Source organism: Eucyclogobius newberryi, unplaced genomic scaffold (genome assembly GCF_026437365.1).
Source record: "Eucyclogobius newberryi isolate DKJ021-1_F unplaced genomic scaffold, fEucNew1.0.hap1 SCAF_19, whole genome shotgun sequence".
NCBI classification, from domain to species: domain Eukaryota; kingdom Metazoa; phylum Chordata; class Actinopteri; order Gobiiformes; family Gobiidae; genus Eucyclogobius; species Eucyclogobius newberryi.
This window is the reverse complement of record NW_027315823.1, coordinates 21567735-21588227: the sequence shown is the minus strand read 5'-3', so window position 1 is coordinate 21588227 and position 20493 is coordinate 21567735. Positions and strand designations below refer to the sequence as shown.

Here is a 20493-nt window from a genome sequence, read left to right as displayed (position 1 = left end):
GGAATGAGGTCTGGGTAACATGGAACTCACATTTCTCGAGTTTCACAAAAAGTCTTTGCTGCAACAGCTTCTTCAGAACGGCACAGAGGTGTCCTTGATGTCGTTTCTCATCAGCCGAGAAAATCAAGATCTCGTCTAGGTAGACAAAGACAGAAATGTTCAGAAATTCTCAGGGTGTCATTGATAAGCAGGAGCGTTACAGAGCCCAAAAGGCACCAGATATTCGTAGTGACCAGTGGGGGTATTAAACGCTGGAGGACGACGAGGACAGTAATCGCTGGCTCGAAGCTTGCGTGAAACCGAAGTGCACCGAGTTCGCTTAGGACACTTGGCGATGAAATGTCCCTCGCTCCCACAATAAAGACAAACCCCGGCGCATACGATGTTCGTGTTCCTGGGGCGTTAAATGAGCTCTTCCCACGTGCATGGGTTCAGCGGGTGTCTCAGGGCTGTGGGGTGGAATAACAGCCGAGGTTGCCACCTCCCGTACACACTTGGCTCCGACAGGTGGCTGGCTGAAAATGACTGCACTCTGGCCCTCCTCCCTGTGAATTCTCTCTCTTCTCCTCTCACGTAAGCGGTTATCCAGCCTAATCGTCAAGGCTATGAATTGTTCCAGATCCTCCGGTTCATCTCGAGGTGCCAACTCGTCCTTTAGTTCCTCATTGAGACCCTGTGAGAATAGAGTCTGAAGTTCTAATTGTCCCCACACAATTTTGCCGCCAAAATTTGAAAGGTCAGGGCGTATTCTGAAGCCGAGCTGCGTCCCTGACGTGACGCCAACAGCCTCTTACACGCCTCCTTGCCTCGTACAGGGTGGTCAAAAACCTTCATCTCCAAAACAAAGTCATTATAAGTCTTAGACGCCGCTGATGCAGAGACAGACTCAGCCCAAGCAGCGGCTCTTTCACTCAATAAGCTCACGGTGAAGGCAATACGTGACTGTTCAGAAGCATACGTGAGGGGCTGCTGGGAAAACACTAAAGAGCATTGATGTAAAAACTGGCCACAGGATCCAAATTCGCCGGTATATCTTGGTGGTGTGGTGATGTGAGGCTCGCGAGCCTGCCAGAACTGCACTTGAGGGGTGTGGGACGATGCGGGTGGTGCAGTACTACTCACATTAGCCGTGGTGGAAGCCGGTTGATCAAGGCGAGTATTTAGCTGAGACATGGCTTCACATAGGTTACGTAATAGTTCCCTCAAACCTGAGATCTCCTGTTCCTGGTGTCCCATTCTTGCTCCTTGGGCTTGGATTGCTGTTCTGAACTGGTCCAGCTCCACGGGCTCCATGATTTGGCGAGTTTGTTCTGTCAAGAACGGCAAAACGGAGCCAATTACGGATCGGGATCGGGAATTTCTAATCACCCAGTGATTAGAAATGAGGTACAGCTGTGAGTGAGCAGAGAGACAAAAGGGGCAGTAACCAGAGGAAGAACAAGAAGGGAGGAGGGAAACAAAGAGGAGCAGAGGAAAAAGACAGAAAAACTTCTAACACCAAAACAGATCATGACATTACTGAATAAATTGTCTTGATTGGATGGTGAAATGGTAGCTACCCATTTATTAAGGGAGGGTTTTAGAGCTCACATGGGACATTTTGTGCTTTGTACTGTAGGTCCAGATTAACAATAGATTTAATATATATAATATGGAACACGTTAATGTGAATTGCATATATAATAATGACATGCATTTCAAGTACTTGCGTGGTAAACCCAAATGGAAGTCCGCTGTATAGGATCGACAGTTTGGTCACGATTCCCGCTGCTACGTCTCAGGACAAACTCAAAGTAGCACAACACTTTTCATCTTTCTTTCAAACAACTTCTCTCACCTCATATTAGCAATGTTCTTCACTCCTTGATTCAGCAGAAGTATGTGCTATTTTGTCAGTCCTCAGTTCTTTTTTCCCCCTTTTTCTTTGAATTTTTTTTGTCCACGGATAAGCAGCCATTAAAATTGCAATTCCCATTTATTGTGAATACATTTCCCCGCACTATACAGCCACATCTATCCATATCAGTAACCGCTGTAAGAATGTTTTCTATACATTTAAGTACACTAATTCATGGTGTGTTATCAGTTTCTTTTTGTTACCCTCACAGACCAAGAGCGAATAGGGAAGGACTCCAACTACGAGCAGGAGGGGAAAGTGCAGTTTGTCATTGATGCTGTTTACTCAATGGCCCACGCTCTGCACAACATGCATAAGGAGCTGTGTCCCGGGAAGGTGGGCCTCTGTGCCAGAATGGACCCCATCAACGGCACTCATCTTCTCAAACACATCCGCCGCCTCAACTTTGCAGGTTAGTCATTGTCTTTACTGCCGCTGCAAACTGTAAATGGGACACATATTTCAAGCAACAAGGGACGGGCTATAGCTCTGCTCTAAACTCTGTAGCGCCACAACACCTGATTCTTCTGTAGCGGGACATATTTTTTTATTTCGTCTGATGGTAGCAACTGGCATTTTAATTATTCACATTTTTATTACGATTTACGTCCTATTTACATCACCCTGTCAAGAGCGTCCTCTTTCTCCATCTTCCAAATGAATGCTATACACATTTGAATTACTGAAACTAAACTGCCCTTATAATGAAGGGTATAAGAGTGATTGGTTGTCTGTCATGACTAACTGGCCATTGTCAGTGGGGAGTTAAAATGTCCATTGAGGTTTGGAAATGATCTGGCCAGCTATGAGCCATTACAGAATCAGTGGTTTAATTAAAAATACTATTAACATGTAGGGTCAAATTAATAGAAGGGATGATGGATCGGTTAAGCGAGACCGTACATTGAGAAATAACTCAAGACTTTCTAAATGTAACTTGACGATTATAAAGTATCACATTAAATATATTTGTATTTATCTTTGTGACTTCCTCATACTGTTAGTGATATAATATTTCCTCTTCAGTGGAGTGTCAGTACCTTGGAAACAGTCTTTTGTTACATGACCCATTTTTCAATTACTACCAAGAGGCCTTGCATTCTACAAAGCTATCATTCAAGTTCACGTCCATGACTGGAATATTAAATATTAAAGGATTGCACTCAAAGCAGTGATGCAGGCTTTCATTATATAGAGATAATTAGAATTGTTTCATATGGTTTTGAGATGTTTGTGGAGATAAATTATTCATTTTAACTGCTACTCTTGGGCTAATTTGTCATTCTAATATCTACTTGTTGTATGGAAAGAATGACAATGTGGTGTTTAACTTTATCAGTAAAAGGAAATAATTCCATTTTGAATGAATGAGTTATTTTGTATGCTCTCTGAGTTTGATGTTCAGTCGAACCTGGCTGAGCACAAGGCTTGTTCATTTAGAAAAGTTCCTGATTTACATCACAAAGGATTTTCTGCTCCAAAAATGGATTCAGATCTAATGAGAAAATAGCTTTAATTCTACCACTTGCTATCTTTAATTATGTGGTTTCTGATGCACAACGTTCTATATCTTTGACTGAAGAGTGCATGTAAATATAGTTAATTTACCAAATATGTGCAAAGTACTTCCACCAATAGTTTATCTATTGTTGTTTACACCCAATATTGTTAATATCAGGAATATCACACATGCATACGTGCATACGAACACACTTGAGTGGGGCCCAGTGTTTGCATGACTCTCACCTGGTTGACATGCATGCAGAAAAACAACAGTAAAACTGCACCGCATAGACATTTCAAACACCCAAACACACACCATGTTTGCATACGGCCACATCTCTGCTTGTCTACACTTTTCTATATTTTGTTGCCGGTGGCCAATTTGTTTTCTGTTCATTAATGTATAAGAAGTATGTTTACTTTACCGGCCTTTCATCGTACAAAGCTTAGGTAGTGAGTAAACTGCATTAATGTTAGAACACCCTTGGTTTGCCTTGAGGTTACACTGCACTCCATCTAATTGGATCAGAAGAGCACAGGTCTGTATTGAACTTGCTGAGACACATTTCATAAAACATCAATAAAAAGACTGGACCGGGCTAGATCTTTTCTCTCTTACTTTGCAGAGGAAATATGTTTTAGAGAACAGCAAATAAGTTACCCGTACAAGTAAAACCACTCACTGAATTAAAAGGCCTATAGAAAGTAGGCTATTTTGGTGATTCCTATTGAGACTATGCATCATGTTAATACACTTCTATCAGCAATTTTTTTAAGGACACCTGCTGAAAATGATTCCCATCTTTGAAATACAAGCTCAGTCTAGTGAACTCTGTGGTCTTTGTATCTCTCTCTGTGGTCACATTTGAAATAATGCACGGTTTAAAGGTCAAAGTACAAAAATATGTTTAGTGATAGATTTTAGAGCTGGCCGTGCTGTCGCGCCATTGCCATTTATCAGCACTATCAGCGGACTGTGGGCCACATGTCAACAGCGAGCGCCATCTGCCACTGATGACAGATAACCTTTGAGAGAAACAACCAATGTCTGTAATTGTACTAGTCTATTTCAAATATTACCAAGTCCAGTAAATATAATATAACTATGTTCGAGAATAGATTGAAATAATGAATGAAGATCAGCTGATTAAATGGCCATGCCACTGAGGCCAGAGACACTTCTAAGGAAAGTTAGCAGCTGAAAAGTCTCATGTAAAGAACATCTCTCTATTCTTTGTCTTACAAATTAAACTCGTAAATAGAAGGTAAATAATTGAAGAGAAGACTTAATAGCGCACAAAATGAAATTGTTGCCTTTCATGGTCCCAGCAGTGGTCATCCTCAAAAGTGACTCACGCCTCACACTCATGAGCTAGCAACACTATAAAATAAAAATGAATAAATAGAATCAAATAAATAAAAGACAGATTCCACAGAGCAGTAAATAGTTTCCAAAGCCCATTCCTGAGTTAATCCACAAGAGACCAAATTTTAAAGTGCTGTTTGATCCCCATCAAACCAGGCGTTCTTTCTCCTCTCACGTTCAGCGTGTGGTACTGAACTTCAGTCCTTCCTCAGTGTTTCATGTCTCTTGCTCTCACGTCAGGGCAAACTGATTTTGTTCTGGCGCGGACAAAGAGCAGTGGCCTTTCTGGCACATTCTCACCAGGGACGGCTGTTCTGAGAGAACTGTTCTGAAGGCCACTTCACACCGGTCGCCTCTCAAAGATGTGCCAAAGTCTTTCTGCTGAAATAGTTGATGTTAAATGTCACTTTTCTCTTCACTCAGATGAATCTGACAGTCAATCGAAAAAGTGAGCACAAAATATGCTTCTTCAAAAGTCTTCATGCTCGATGTATAACTTTTCTTTTGGTAACTTCAAGGCACTTATTGTCAAAATAGTAATATATTTAATCAGATGTTTTATATAGTCAAGTACAATGTCAGCTGTTCAAGTTAAAACATAGTTTTAACTTGAATACCCAAAGATACCCAAAGTGTAAAGAACTGCCACCAAATCTAAGAACTCTTTTCAAAATCCTTAATAATGCTGCTTCGAATCCCTTGAAAAAAGACGCTTTGCTTTGAACAGACTACTCGATCGACCTGCTCCACAGCTAGCATAAATTGCACCACACCAAAAAGATCCTCGGCCTTTACTTTTTTCCGACGGTGAAATCAGATTCCAGATAGTCTGAAACTGTCAGTATACATTTCTAACTTCACCTGAAACTTAAAAAAAGCAAATCCTAATCCTCGGTGCAGACATTTTAACAAATTTTGTAATTTTTAGAAATGGATTTGTTTTATAGTGTATTTTACTGAGCTAATGTTAATAATGAAATGTAACGTGCTGTAATTGTAATGAAATTTGTACTTTAATTAATGTTGTTAAGTATTCACCTGCCCAGGGAATGCAGATGGAAAGTAGCAATAGCTAAATCTGGTGCAGATCATCTTTTCTCTTTAAGATTAATGATCTTGTACAAGGTCCCAGACAAATAAAGACTAAACTATACTAAACCAACATCTGGCAGTAACAATGGAGGAGAGGACTATCACAGCAATAGCAACCTGATGTTAACAGATATGAGCTTACAGATTCACTGAAATTACCATTTTTGAATCTGGAGTATTTTCTGTCATCGTCTTATGTTCACTACAACTGCGTGCTGAGACCAGTTTTTTTCTATGAAATCTGGATCTTACACTGTTGAGTGTTTGTGTCATTTAGTGGCTGCAAGAGCAAGTGTTTAAAGTGTTGGAAATAACCAAAGAGCTTAGGGTGATTTTTTTATATAAAAATAAATATATATTTTCCTTAAAACATAAGATTCCAAACAAAAGTACTTAAGCGCATGTTTAAAGGCCAATAACTAAATAGATAAATAAACAAATAAATAAATAAATACATAGATGAATGAATACATTAATACATTAATAAATAATAAATAAAGGATCATATACCCCTTTAACTTTAAAATACAAGTAGACAGATCTAGAAACATGATATCTAGTGTCTCCACCTGTCAAATTTATCTGTTTAATTATTTGCTCAAAAAGTCATCATAAACCACAGTTGGTAAAGTATTAATTAATTAATTAATTAATTAATTGATTTGAGAATAGTTAATTGCCTGAATTGGCTGGTGCCCCACATAACTTAAAATACTAAATAAACATACCCAGACTCATGCTATGTCGCATGTTTGAAATGTTAATCATAGTTGAAAGAGCATGAATAACCCGTGGACTACTAATAATACTACATTGTGTATATTGTGGTTGTATTTGAATAGTCTTACAACAAACTGTCTATTGAACTTCATGCCCTGATTGAGACATCATTATGTCTTAGTGACAGTGGCAGAGCGTGGTACTTTAAGAGCAGAGGTAAATTCTCCATGATGAGGCGGCACAGGTCATTAGGAGGTAATGACGGGTGCCGAGTCTCCGTTCACCAAGGTGTCCCCTAACGCAGCCGAGCAGAACCAGCACATGTTGAATTAATTGAAGTACTCCCACTCTCCTTAAGGTGTGTGATTAGGAGGGAGGTTGTAGAGATATTAAACATTACATATAGCATGGTCTGTTAATTCCCTGGGATCACAAACAAAAGAGTGGATCCCCAGAGGTGGAGGCCTCGAGGAACTTAGTATGAGTCGACCGCTGAGTGTTTGGACAAGACGTCAGTGACACGTGACAGACCTCCCTGACAACTCAGATATGACCATACCTGCTCTAAATTTAGACTAGCGCCAACAGGAAGATTAGGACTGGTTTCACTCTGTAACATGATGAAACTGAACAGCAAAGTATGTCTTATTATAATGGTGCCACCAGGTGACAATTCAGCAGAGTTTCCCCACGAGTTGACTAATTAGAGATTGTGACATGTGATTTTTAAATGTTATTTATTTAACAACACCTACTAAATATCAGCTATTTTGACCAAATAATGTTCTATGGCTAAACTGTTTGGGAAAAGTATCGATTGAGGATTTTCTGATAACAATTTTGATTGCGATTAGATTTGCCAATAATATTTTAAAAGGAGGATTGGCACATTTAAAGCATTCAGAAGAATTGAATACTAAAATAGGCCTGAATTTACAAAGTAATGTATTTCAGAACATGTTTATACAGCTGTAAACTACACGAAGAGCCATTTTTATGCAGAATAAATCAGGATATTTTGTTGCTTGGGAAGGAATTTGTGGTACTTTAAAAACCGCAACCGATTTCCACTCAGATTCAATTCCATTGATCTTGCAGCTCTAAAATGTACAGTGGCGAATCGGTGGCCCAAAATATTAAACACAATTGTAAAATTGAGGTATTATAATATTGTGTTCTATTCACCTTATTCTGGAAGCTCGTCTGGGCACTGCCTTTCCACGTACCGTATTTTCCGGACTATAAGTCGCACCGGGGTACAAGTTGCACCAGCCAAAAAATGCACAATAGAGAAGAAAAAAACATGTATTAGTTGCACTGGAGTATGAAATGCGGTTGCAAGTGTGAAAATAACAAATAATATCACATATAAGTCGCTCCGGAGTATAAGTATACAAGTATACATATAAGTCGCACCTCGTCAAAAACTATGAAAAAAGGTGCGACTTATAGTCCGGAAAATACGGGAATCCTTCTTCCGGTTGTATTTGTGAACATAGGGCTGCCGACCTCTATAGAAAATAGTTCTACTCATACTAAAAAGCAGTTTTCGGGCCGTCCAAGGAATCTTTGCATTGTTGACTTGTTGGTCACGTGAACATTGGATATTTCACACAAATCAATCTACTTTATAGCATGTTTTAGCGCCGAGACTTTCCCCCTGTTCGCCATTTAAACCTACTGAGTTCCTACTGGTCTGGAAGTGTGATTACAATGGAAGTGCTGCTCCGTGGGAAAAAGAGGACAAAGGGGGCAGGGTGGAATAAGGTCAATAGATAGAGAAGATACATTACTTTTATACATGTGGGAAATAAGATGAGATGTGTAAATGAGTCCATGTGTTCAGTGTAAACCATTTTGTCAGAAAAACTTTCATGGTACAGTCTTAAAAGTATTCAATCAAGTACATACACAAGTATTTGCCCTCGTCTTCAACATGGTTTCAATTCCAGAAGTTTGTTACAAGTTCTTGTAACTATGTATAATGTCCTGCATTGTAGGAAACTAAAACTGACTAGAATAAACACATTTCAAAGTATTGAAAATGCAGGTATATAAGTAGTATTAAGAAATAAGTCTGCTACTCCATGGCCAAATATAATGTCTAAAACACCAGTACATGGGAGCATGGGACAGAATACAGAAATCAATCAATGGATACAGAAATACATTTTTATCTGGACCTTGGATCCGCAGCAAGGTGAAAGTAGTTCTGTGACTGTCCAAAGCACTCTGTGATTGAGTGCACTCTAAAGTCAGCTAAATAGTGCAGGACTATGAATGAGGGGTTAGGGACTAGGGTGGACATTTGGGGGCAGCATATGTCTCTATGTGGCCTGGTAATGCCTCAAAATTCTCCTGGAGAAGCTGGAGGAAGTGCCTGGGGTGTGGGAAGTTTGGGCCTTCCTGCTCAGACTGCTAATAAGCGGAAATCCTCGTAATGCGCATCACTCATCATTCCCTGCCGAAAGAGCCAAAGCTAATATATTCATCAAGATTATATATATATATATATATATATATATATATATATATATATATATATATATCAATCATTATTAGCTGTTTTCATTCATTATCATACATGTCTCTCATCTTCATTTGAGCCTCTCCAGTTTGAAAATCCTCCTCAACATGGCTCGTGGCTGACACACCTACAGGCACTGGTTTGGAAAACGGTTGCATTTTTTGGTGATGATTTGTGAAATTGAAAATATCATACACCATAAAATAACCTCTTGTGATAGTGTTCTGTCCATATGCCCAAGTGAGCTTCTAATCTCTAAAATGCAAGCGAAATGCGTGCCTGTTCCTGTCTGTACATTTATTATAATTTCAACAGTGCCATGTTGATAACGTTACTGTGCTATTCATTTCAAGAGACTTCTATGGCATTCTGGGTTCATTTGCTTCTCTGAGTGTTAGCACTTTGCATGCAAATCTGACCTCAGCTGCGAATACTTGCATTAAAGCAACAGGGAATAAATACATGACATGATTCAAATCTACTGCCAGTGTTCCCTTTCCATATGTAACATTTTTTCGATCATCTTTAAGCCTCTCTGCCTCTTTGCCGTCAGTGTAATCCTAACATGATCACTGTGGGTTTTGTGATGTGGGCGGTATTGTCACAGAAGCCCATGTGAGGGGAACTGTAATGGCCTAATCCAGCTACTCATGGATATGTGGATTAGCATGCTACATTTTCCACGCTGAAACAAAGACCAAGAGAATCCATCAGAAGAAGTAACAAACTTGGTTGTTTATTGTGTGATTGTGGAGACGTAAATATATGTTCTTGGGATTTTGAGAAATGTGTTTGTGAATGTTCTCTCAGAGTATAAAAACAGAAAGGGTTCTCATTTTCTACCGCTTTTCCCATTAGGGGTGACTGGAGCCTATCCCAGTGACTTTGGGCCTTAGGCAGGGTTCACCCTGGACAGTGGCCTACTCCTCACAGGGCCAATACTGTAAACAATAAAAACAGAAAGTAACACCTAAAATATGTATAAATAGGGATGTCAAAATGATTTGGTTAATCAATAACCATGATTATTCATGTTGTAACATAATTGTAAGAATTAAAAATTATTAATTGTGACAATTTTAGAGGCAAAATTAAGTAACTTATATTCAATCTCTTCTCCTAAAAAATAACTAACTAATGTATAGTGCGTTTCATCTGGCTGTTTATATTTAAAAAAAAAACTTTTGCATTCAGAAAGTTTGATTTCATAAAGCTGGTCACAAACTGTTGCAACTGTAATGCATTAAAATGTCACTTTTGTTTTGTGATGTGTCAATAATCGTGAATAATTGTTATATTTTGATGTTTCTTCTCACAGTAATCATAACATTTTACAATGTTACATATTTTATTTGTAGGAATATGGTAAAGTCATTGAGAGTTAATTTAGATGTTTGTTTTTTAAATGTATTATTTTTATTATTTCCTAAATAATACTTTAGATTGAAAAATGATAATATTGACCAGGGCTATGGCATTGAGTTATTAAGTGTTGCATTTGTCACAGCTATTCAACTTTAAAACTAGATAATAAACATGACAGCGACGTAGAAATGATGTTTAAGTCCGTCGTCTAATTCTGAGTTTACTTAGAAATGAATAAGCATCTGGAATGTTGAGACAGTTGATATAAAACATAATATTTCTCTTATTTGTCTTTGTAACTTTTAAGGATAGTTTTCCATATGTCAGATCTGTACATCTCCGCGGCCTGTCTGGCTTCCACAGAGGGCGGCATACAGGGAATCTTTGATGCTTTATATTTGACATTCTATTTTATTAAAGATCATCTTTAAATGGCATGCAGGGATACGTTGTTAAACACTCTTATCACTGTGACAGAGCAGGACACCTCGGGCGGACACAGAAAGAGAGCTGGAGGCCTGCTACAAACAATGTAATGGCTTAAATGTCTCATTGAGATAAGAATGATCAATATTGGAGAACTGTGTTGGCCCTGCATATAATTTGAGTCTTGAAAATAATAAATCACTACACGTCCTGGAGGGATTTATGTGAAGCATTATGTGTAGCCCCTCCTTTATTGGTCAGATGTGCAAAAAGCCTTTTTTTTTTTATCTCAACCTGAATTTACAGGAGTATTTGGCATTACAATTGTGTCAATTCTAGTTGTCATAATCTAGTTTATGTGCTGCATTTTCTTGATGGAACTGAATGACACAATAATCTGTTTGAAGAAATACATTTTAAAGTAAATGCAGAGTGTATTTCATTTTTTTGATCTGACAATACACGTATGCATGGAATAACATAAAGGTGCCAAAATTGCTGAGTTAAAAATAAAAATTAAACCTTAACGATTGTCTTGTCAATCATTAACGCAACCTTGTAATTACGACACACATTCAGACACTCACTGGAGAAATGCCTCAATTACATCCATCATGACACACTGCTGATGATGTCTATTATTCTGTCATTTAGGCATCGCGGGAAACCCAGTGCTCTTCAACGCAGACGGAGACGCTCCCGGACGCTACGAGATCTATCAATACCAAATCCAGAACAAGACAGCTGAATACAAGATTATAGGCCACTGGACCGATCAGCTGCATCTCAATGTAAGTAAAGCCCCAAAGGAAACAGAAACTAATGGGAACCTAAATATAAGATGACATTCTAATTACACATTGCTATAGCGTACAAGAGCTCAAGAGGAAAGAATAGAAGTTATGCCACGCCATGGACATAAGCTCCTAAAATGAGGAAAAGGTTTAAGACTCTGTGCCTGGTGTTTCTTTCTTCTAGTTCAGGAAAACTCCCTTTGCATCATCCAGTGTTGAAACTTAAATATAATAGATAAACGATTTAAAAAAGAGAAATGTTATGATATTTCTAATCTATTCTGATTGTTACTTTATGGTTCTCATCCAATCAAATGCCAACCAACTATTCAGCCATATCACTGGATGAGAACCATATGAAAGTAACAACATTGTATTATACCTGGCAGTTGTTTCTCTATCATGAGACAATGTGCGTGCAAAGCAGTTCCAGCTTTATCATTCTCCTCTTTCATGTTTCAAATGTGTAAATTGTAGTCAGTGTCCTTTTGGTACCATTTTGGTACTAGAAAACTGGACTATATAGGAACACAAAATGTGTTTACCTACTAACTAATTTAATTCACTGATTCACTGGTAATAATTCTTACTAACACCTGTTTTCTCAAGCACTGCAGCGTCATATCATAGTTTTAGCTGGTGACTGCAGGTCAAGGCATCTTCAAAGGTGTAAACGTTGAGTTTAAATATAATATAGTGTAAAAACATGACGTAAAATGTAATCAGTGTCAGACTTTTAGGAAATAATCAGAATCAGAATAAGGTTTACTGCCATTGTCAATGAACAAAATTCAAAAACATAGGAACTTGTCTTGATGATCAATGAAATAAATCATAGATTAATCAGATTAAATCAGATTAAAAAATATTAGAATAAATAAAAAAAATAGGCTTAATATGTATAGAGAAAGCCATTACTGCTTAAGGACAACACCATTGATGTCCAAGATATATTTTAGGCATTTTCAAAGTTGAACACATAAAGAAACACAAATTGAGCAGCAAAAGTCCAATGAAGCCATGAGGAGGGTTGAGAGAGTGTGTTGTGTTGGTAAGAGAGATTGTGGTTTGTGGTGGGCGCCCTATGAAGAACATGCCAGCTCAGTCTAAAGCTGCCAGAATTTTATTTGGGCTCCTTAAGTTGTTAATTAAATGCACATTTAGAGAGAAATAAACCGGCTTCACAATTGAGTGAAAATTGATAACTGCACATTAAAGAGAGTTGTTTCATATATAAAAATAATATCTGTAAAATGACTTCTAAGCAAAGAAATATAACAAAATGTATATTGTTTTGTCTGGTCTTGTGACTCATACATGAAAAAGCCCATTGTCATTTTATTTGACAGTTTTATGGTTATTTTCAATATTTTCTAAATCTGCAGATAAAAGATGTCAGCGTACTGTTCAACTATATTCAATCATAATGTTCTGTATTGCATGCTAGAAAAGATATGTTTACTTGGATTCTTTCCACGTTTAATCCGGAAATGTATGAGCGATAAACATTGCGTGTCTAATAACCAGATTGTATGTAATCAAATCTGGGGCACTTTTGAAGCCAGTGTGAAAACGGCTCATGTTACATCCGTCTTCCCACAATCACTCACCACTTTTCACTTGCCCTTCACATGTTTTGACCTTTGGGTGGGATATTCTTTAATCTTAACTGGAAAGCTTGGTTTGACCCAAAGTTTGCCCCCCCACAGCATTCAGGCACCACCAGAGCATACAGATTCTTAGAGTCCATAGGTCCATTTCACCTCCAAACAAAAAGTATCAGTCTTATAGTCTGTCCTTGAGCTTCTGAGGTATAGTATATCCTCAGGGATCAATAAGCATCGCCATTGTTCCTCTGCTACGGACAGCTTAAATCGGTTCATATCAGTTTGTCTCTAAATCCCAGCTCATTCCTGTATGTGTGATTGCCTCTACAGATTCGCACCATGCATTGGCCAGGTGGACTCCGTCAGATCCCCACCTCTATCTGCAGCCAGGCTTGTCAAGCCGGGGAGCGCAAGAAGATTGTGAAGGGCATTCCTTGTTGTTGGCACTGTGAGCGCTGTGATGGCTATCAGTACCAGGCGGACACCTACACTTGTAAAATGTGCCGCTTTGATTTGAGGCCCAATGAGAACCACACAGGCTGCGTCCCAATCCCCATTGTGAAGCTGGAGTGGAGCTCCCCGTGGGCAGTCATCCCTGTGCTCATCGCTGTGGTGGGCATCATGGCAACATTGTTTGTGGTAGCCACGTTCATACGCTACAACGACACTCCCATTGTGAAAGCATCGGGTCGAGAGCTGAGCTATGTGCTGCTAACTGGCATCTTTCTTTGTTATGCCACCACCTTCCTCATGATTTCCTCTCCGGACGTCGGAATCTGCTCTCTGAGGAGAATCTTCTTGGGCCTGGGCATGAGTATTAGTTACGCAGCACTGCTCACTAAAACCAATCGCATTTACCGCATCTTTGAACAGGGCACTATGTCGGTGAGTGCCCCCCGGTTCATCTCGCCAGCCTCTCAGCTGGTTATTACCTTCACACTGGCCTCAGTGCAGCTGATCGGGGTGTGTATCTGGTTTGCAATGGATCCCTCTAAGGCCATCATTGATTATGAGGACCAGCGGACGTCCAACCCAACGATGGCCCGCGGAGTGCTGAAGTGTGACATCTCAGACCTGTCTCTCATCTGCCTGCTGGGCTACAGCATGCTGCTCATGGTCACTTGTACAGTCTACGCCATTAAAACCAGAGGGGTGCCAGAGACCTTCAATGAGGCCAAGCCTATTGGTTTCACCATGTACACCACCTGCATCATCTGGCTGGCATTCATCCCCATCTTCTTTGGCACATCACAGTCCACAGAAAAGGTAAGACGCATACTATTAGCATGAGAAAAGACATAAATGCAGACCACTTCACTTTAACTTCTTGAAGTATAAAACAGGAAATAGCAAACACTAACAACAGACCCATCTGTGAGATTAAAGGTATCTGATTTGACATTCTGGCATTATATTCAAATATAATTGGAAAGAACTGTCACAAATGCACATGTGCTTATGAAACTATGAAACGTATTCATACAAATGCATATTTTTTATCTATTATCACTCTGATTTTAAGACGTGTGTTTGACAAGTGGTTTAAAAATCAAGATAAAGACAGTTTTTCATCCGAACAAAATGAAGGCATTGTCTTGAGAGAAGCTCTTTCTTATACATCATCTGTGAGTTTTGAAGCGCATCCTATGATAGAAGTGCAGGCAGCGTGTAGCCCATGACTCACATGTATGTGACAGTTGTATGCCACAAAGCATTAGTGGCCAATGAAGTGTTTACCCAAACACAGACTCACGCTCGTATTCCCATGTCAAATCAATGTGCCGACCTCCTGAACCACAGACCTGGAGAGAGTCCAGTGGGAGGGATGGGAGGGATGGGAGGAAGCAGATCAAGGGCTGTCCAAAAGGGACTCACAAATGTAGGCAGAGCTTCAAACACACAATCAGAGCAGGCGCTGCTGTCCCGGGCCAAAAGGCTACAACAATGACAAAGTACAATTGGGTAGATCCGGCCGAGAGAGGGTTTTGGCTGTGTAACAAAAGAGACTCACGGGAGGACAGTGGTGAGGAAAGCCTTATTCTGGCATTGGCATTATCAAGCTGTGCCAGTGTGAATCTGACAGATGCAACAAATTAATCCTTACCTGCTTCGCTTAGGGAGTCAACCAAACAATTCATCAAAAATGTTGGCCTCAAAAACTGGCCCTGATTGTTACCTTTATGGATAAAACATCCTGGGTAGCTGGATGTGCATCATTTTACACCATCACCTAAATAGATTTTTACCATAAAGCATCACAAGATCTGTAAATGGAAGTGGCTCAACAATAACTGTCATTTATATTCAGCAATGCAATGTCTAATTCTATACTATTCATTTCATCTACTGTAATTGACAAGTTGATCAGAGCCCGTTGCATTATCAATTTTGACATTCCCATATTGATTCAAAATGTTCCACTCTACAAGATGGAAGACACAAAATACAAGGGTCCAAATTCCCATTATTTTCTCAAGACGATTGCACATCTAGCATTAGAGTTCTTTGTTTAATCACTCCATGTACTCTCTCCGAAGATGAAAGAGAACTACACAATCACACACACACAGATTGAGCTGCTTTTTGGAGGATGAAGTAATCCATTAGCCGGCATGGCACTGAATGGCAAAGTAGAGAAGAGAAAAAGATCCTTAAAATGGTCTCTCTGGCTTTTCCATTTCCACATCTCATCTCATAACATTAGCAGTACAAAGGTGAGAGCTATTCTATTCCAGCCACACAGCATTAACGCCACAATTACACCAGATGGCCACTTTATTAGACACACCTGTTCTAATGCGTCTGAAGGCCATTGAACTTAAAGAAACATCCAGAATCAGTCTGCCGATTTTCTTTGAACTTATCACATTATAAAGTCCTTTTCAGAACACAATGGCCCCACACTGAACAATGTGGTTTCATTGTGTGCCTTGAGCTATTGCCAGAACATAGCTGTAAACCATGTACAAGTTAATTCATAGACTCGCATAGACAAGAAGAGATAATGCAGTGGTTTTGTAGTTGCACTATACTTTTTAGCACAGAACTTGCCCGATAATCAGCTGGCAAGTGTAAGTGTAATTATAATAATCATGATAAAATTACGCGTCTGTCCTTGGAGATGTGATTAATCTTGACCCCAATTCTAACCTTAACCCAGCATAAAGACTGTAAATGACCAGGAACAGGAACATGGTTAGTCATTTCTTGATAATACAGTATTACATCAAGGATCAAGGACTGTGAAATATTACCAATGTTTTATTGTGCTATTAATTGCGACCTAAAACTATACTATTATCTTCTATACTTGTTCTCAGTATTTTGGACATTCATTTTGCTGTCCTTGCATAATACATTATTCATTCTACATATTCTCGTAAACAGCAGCGATAGCTTCTCCTGAGCTATTCCATAAACAGTGTTCTTATTTAAAGCCAATACCACCCCATAACTATCCTACTGTACATGACAAGTGGCCTTCTGTACTGGCTCCTGGCCTACGCTGGCAGCCATTAAACCTACACTATCTATCTAATCGTGTATTCATTTATCAACAGTTTATCGCAAGGTCCATGCGTCATCATTGTTAGTCATGTGTAGCCGGGTAAATGCATGACAGATAACCCGGGTGCGCTCATGGATTGCTCAAACTGGGGCATCTGGACTATCTCTAGTGCGTTATGGATGTGGCACCTGTAGAAACGGTCTGCATCAGAGGCTGTCAAAGGGAACGTGGAGACAGGATGGCGGACAATAGAGCACAGAAATGAGCCTAGTGCAACAACAGGCTTGGTTCAAATTCAATCAGGCCCCACAAAGGCCTCCGTGCTACTATTCGAATGCATGAATGGGCTGATGAGCTGAGTGGTGTCATTTATTTCGCCATGAAGTCTCCATCAGAGGATTGGCACGGCTCACCCCACAACGAGCAAAGTGCTGTAGTGACACTAAAGTCCAGGAAAAACAAAACTAAGATCACTAAGTTCAAACAGAAGAGCGGATGTGGCACTGGAGCTGCTGAGGAGGGCTAACTGTTACGCACAATTTACCCATGTTGCTGACAAACCAAGAGCATCTTTCCAGTTGCAGAAGGAAAACAAATCTGTGCATTGTGATGTCATATGTAGCCTGACATTTCAGTTGAAGCAGTTGTAGTTAAAGCTTCATAACAAGTACCACTATCTTGTCTTACGCTAGCTGTTTTTATTTTATTTTATTATTATAATTTTGTTTTATCTTTATTTTTCCCCTCCATTCCTTATTAGGAAATGAGAGGTTTTGTCTATAGGAGTTTTTGTTTATAAGAGTTTTGTTTATCAGAGTTCTTCTATTAAGAGTGTTTTTTTAAACTTCCTATAAGTTATCTGTCATTTTCCTCTGTATCTACCTGTGTTGCAACAATGAAATTTCCCCATGTGTGGACAATAAAGGAATATCTTATCTTATCTTAAGGTATTATTTGGCTTTCCAAGTACCACCAGCTCTAAACCCAAATTATAAGTTATGATTGGGGACATGGTTTAAAATAAGACTAAATCAAGTCTAAAAAAAAGACTAGAACATGGGTACGGTAGTTTTAAATTATGGAGCAGGACAAAGATATGCTATACCAAAGTCAGTTCAGGGACAAGGATAATTTTTATTGTATAGTGCATGGACCAACACTAAAATGGGAATGAACTAAAATGTTCTATGTATCTGTAAACACCTCTATAGTGAACTCAAGCCTCAGCAACACTTGCATTTAAGGTCTATTTCAATTACACAGCCATTTCCACATGTCCTATAGACAAACAACATTATTCAAAATGGCCTCCCACGGGCTCAATGATGCATAATGAAGATTGATGCTGCGCCACAAAGGGAGCAAATGCAACATTGGACTTTTGAGAACAGTTGTTGCATTCATTAAACCTACAGCGCTGCACCACCTCAGGGCCCAGCACTTGACCCTTGGGTGCTCTAGTAATGTGTGAAGAAGCACAGAAGCTAATCAAGGCCAAAAGGTTGTGAACTTAATAAATGACACTGTCCCATAAGAGAGCATTGTTGTATCTCCTCAGGCTCGTGTTTGTTTATTAGCTTAATTAAGGCAATTATCGTGGACTCTTTCAATGCTGAGCCTGTTTTAAAAGTCCCCATAGAGCGCAGTGAAATGGGAATTGTGAGCAGTTACTATGATCATTTACATTCTGCAACTAAAACTCTCCAGACGCACAGATTAAACTAGAATTATAGAATAGTGTACTGACAAAAACTACGTCAAGGTCATTAAACATATTACTGGGAGAACTTCAACTCGACTTAATTTATGTCCTCAACAGAGCCATTGATTTTTCAGCAATGAGAAAAAAGTGGAGTCTCATTAAAAACTATATAAATTCATTCATTGATCAGCGTTTCAGATAGAAATGGTCGCAGTGATAAAGGAGTGCAAAACGTATGGTGAAGAGGATCATCATTGTACAAGCTGCTCTCTCTCTCTACCTGTCTACCTGTCGAGTGATTCTTTGCTTGGATCTTAAAATGTCCATACAGCACATCATAGAAAATTATAACGCCGACTCAACTCATGTCTTGTTTGGATGACTGCATTTACTAAAAATCGGTTTTACGGGAGAGTTTACAAAGGCAGAACAGAATGTAAACTGCACAGCGTATGTTCCTACAATGTAATTACTAATACAAACCTTATAAAATAAAGATTAAATTGTTCTCAAACTCTCCAAGATATTTGTTAAACCTTCACATTTGAACACAAAATGTACAATAATGTTCACCTTACAGTTGATTTACCTTTGCTCACAACAGTTAAGTACAATGTCTAGCTTGACTTCATCATTGATATTGAAGTAAATCTTTCCTGACTGCTACTGACACTTAATATGACTAATAATGTGTAACCTTAATTTTGAAAATGGCATCACCCCGTCACGCCTATCATAGGCCTGCACTATTATTATTTCTTTGAAATAATGTTACTTGATTGCAATTAAAGGGTTATTCTCATAGCATTTTCTTTTAGTCCATGTACATAATTTAGTCACAATTGTTACAGTTTCTGTAATAAACCATAGCTAAATAGAGTTAAATACTGTACATGTTTCAGTCTCACTTACCTTATAAGAACTTTTACATGTATGTGAATCTTACACATAAACAGCTGAGATGCTTTATGCACTCAATCAATCAAACCAAACCACAGTGAGATAATTGCCGTTAAAACAAACCAGTGCAATATAACAAACACATAAAATGACGGCTGGTTTAGCGGTTCTGAACATCTCACAAACCACAATAAAATATACAGAGTGGGCCATACATTGGAAAAATAAAAATTGTTATGTTGGACAACAGTTTTTATTTATATAATATGCTCTACATGATTACCACAATCAATATTAATACACATATTAAAGGTGGTATGGACGATTTTTTTCAACGAATGTTTTATCATATTTCCTCATGGCGTGGATAAATCATTTGTCCTGCCACGTATCAATCATAAAACACACCTACCGCTCACCTGCAGCCGCGTCAGGCTCGTCCCCACGTTTCCGCGTGCCTAACCGCATGGATCTATCATAATATAGTTCCCTCAGTGAAGGGGGCAAAATGAAGACGGAGAAAGACAGTTCGAGCTGACGCAGAAGTGGACAGAAAACTACGGGAGACGAGCGATGCGATGCGCTCCGTTGCGCTCCGTTGCGCTCCGTTGCGCTCCGTTGCGCTAATAAACAAACGCACGTGTGTGTTGTATCAGTCCGCACGGGGAGTGCGCATGCGCACTTCCGCCTGCGTTCTCAAATCGCCGAAAAATCGTCCATACCGCCTTTAATATGTGTTTTCCACTGTTGATGAACTTTCTTAAGCACAGTTGGAGTCATGCTTGTAATGGCGTTAATGATGTTCTTGGAGATGATTTTTTGTCCCGTGTCTTTAGCTGATACTCCATGGCCTTCAAGTTCCCCCAAATGTATAAATCAAGAGGGGAGGGATCTGGGGATCTGGGAGCCCACTCCACGGGACCAGGCTGACCAATCCTACGTATGGAAACTTATGGTCTACCCTGTACATCACAATACAACACTAAAAGCATAAAAACACATTAAAATGTATTTTATTTAGTGAAAAGTATAACAAAATATTAAAAAAAAACAGTCTTGAGCTAAGATTTAAACATCACCAGGGTG

At 39.2% G+C, this 20493-nt stretch overlaps 1 protein-coding gene across 1 annotated transcript in view; it reads left to right on the top strand.

Annotated features, from left to right (window-relative positions):
• LOC140365747 (metabotropic glutamate receptor 4-like) overlaps nt 1–17331 on the top strand; it is a 196163-nt gene extending 178832 nt beyond the window's left edge. The window contains exons 7-10 of the mRNA XM_072452308.1: nt 2109–2309; nt 11551–11687; nt 13628–14563; nt 17191–17331. Coding sequence (XP_072308409.1) covers nt 2109–2309; nt 11551–11687; nt 13628–14563; nt 17191–17331 — 1415 coding nt within the window. The remainder of the gene's footprint in view (nt 1–2108; nt 2310–11550; nt 11688–13627; nt 14564–17190) is intronic.
• The last annotated feature ends 3162 nt before the right edge of the window (nt 17332–20493 follow it).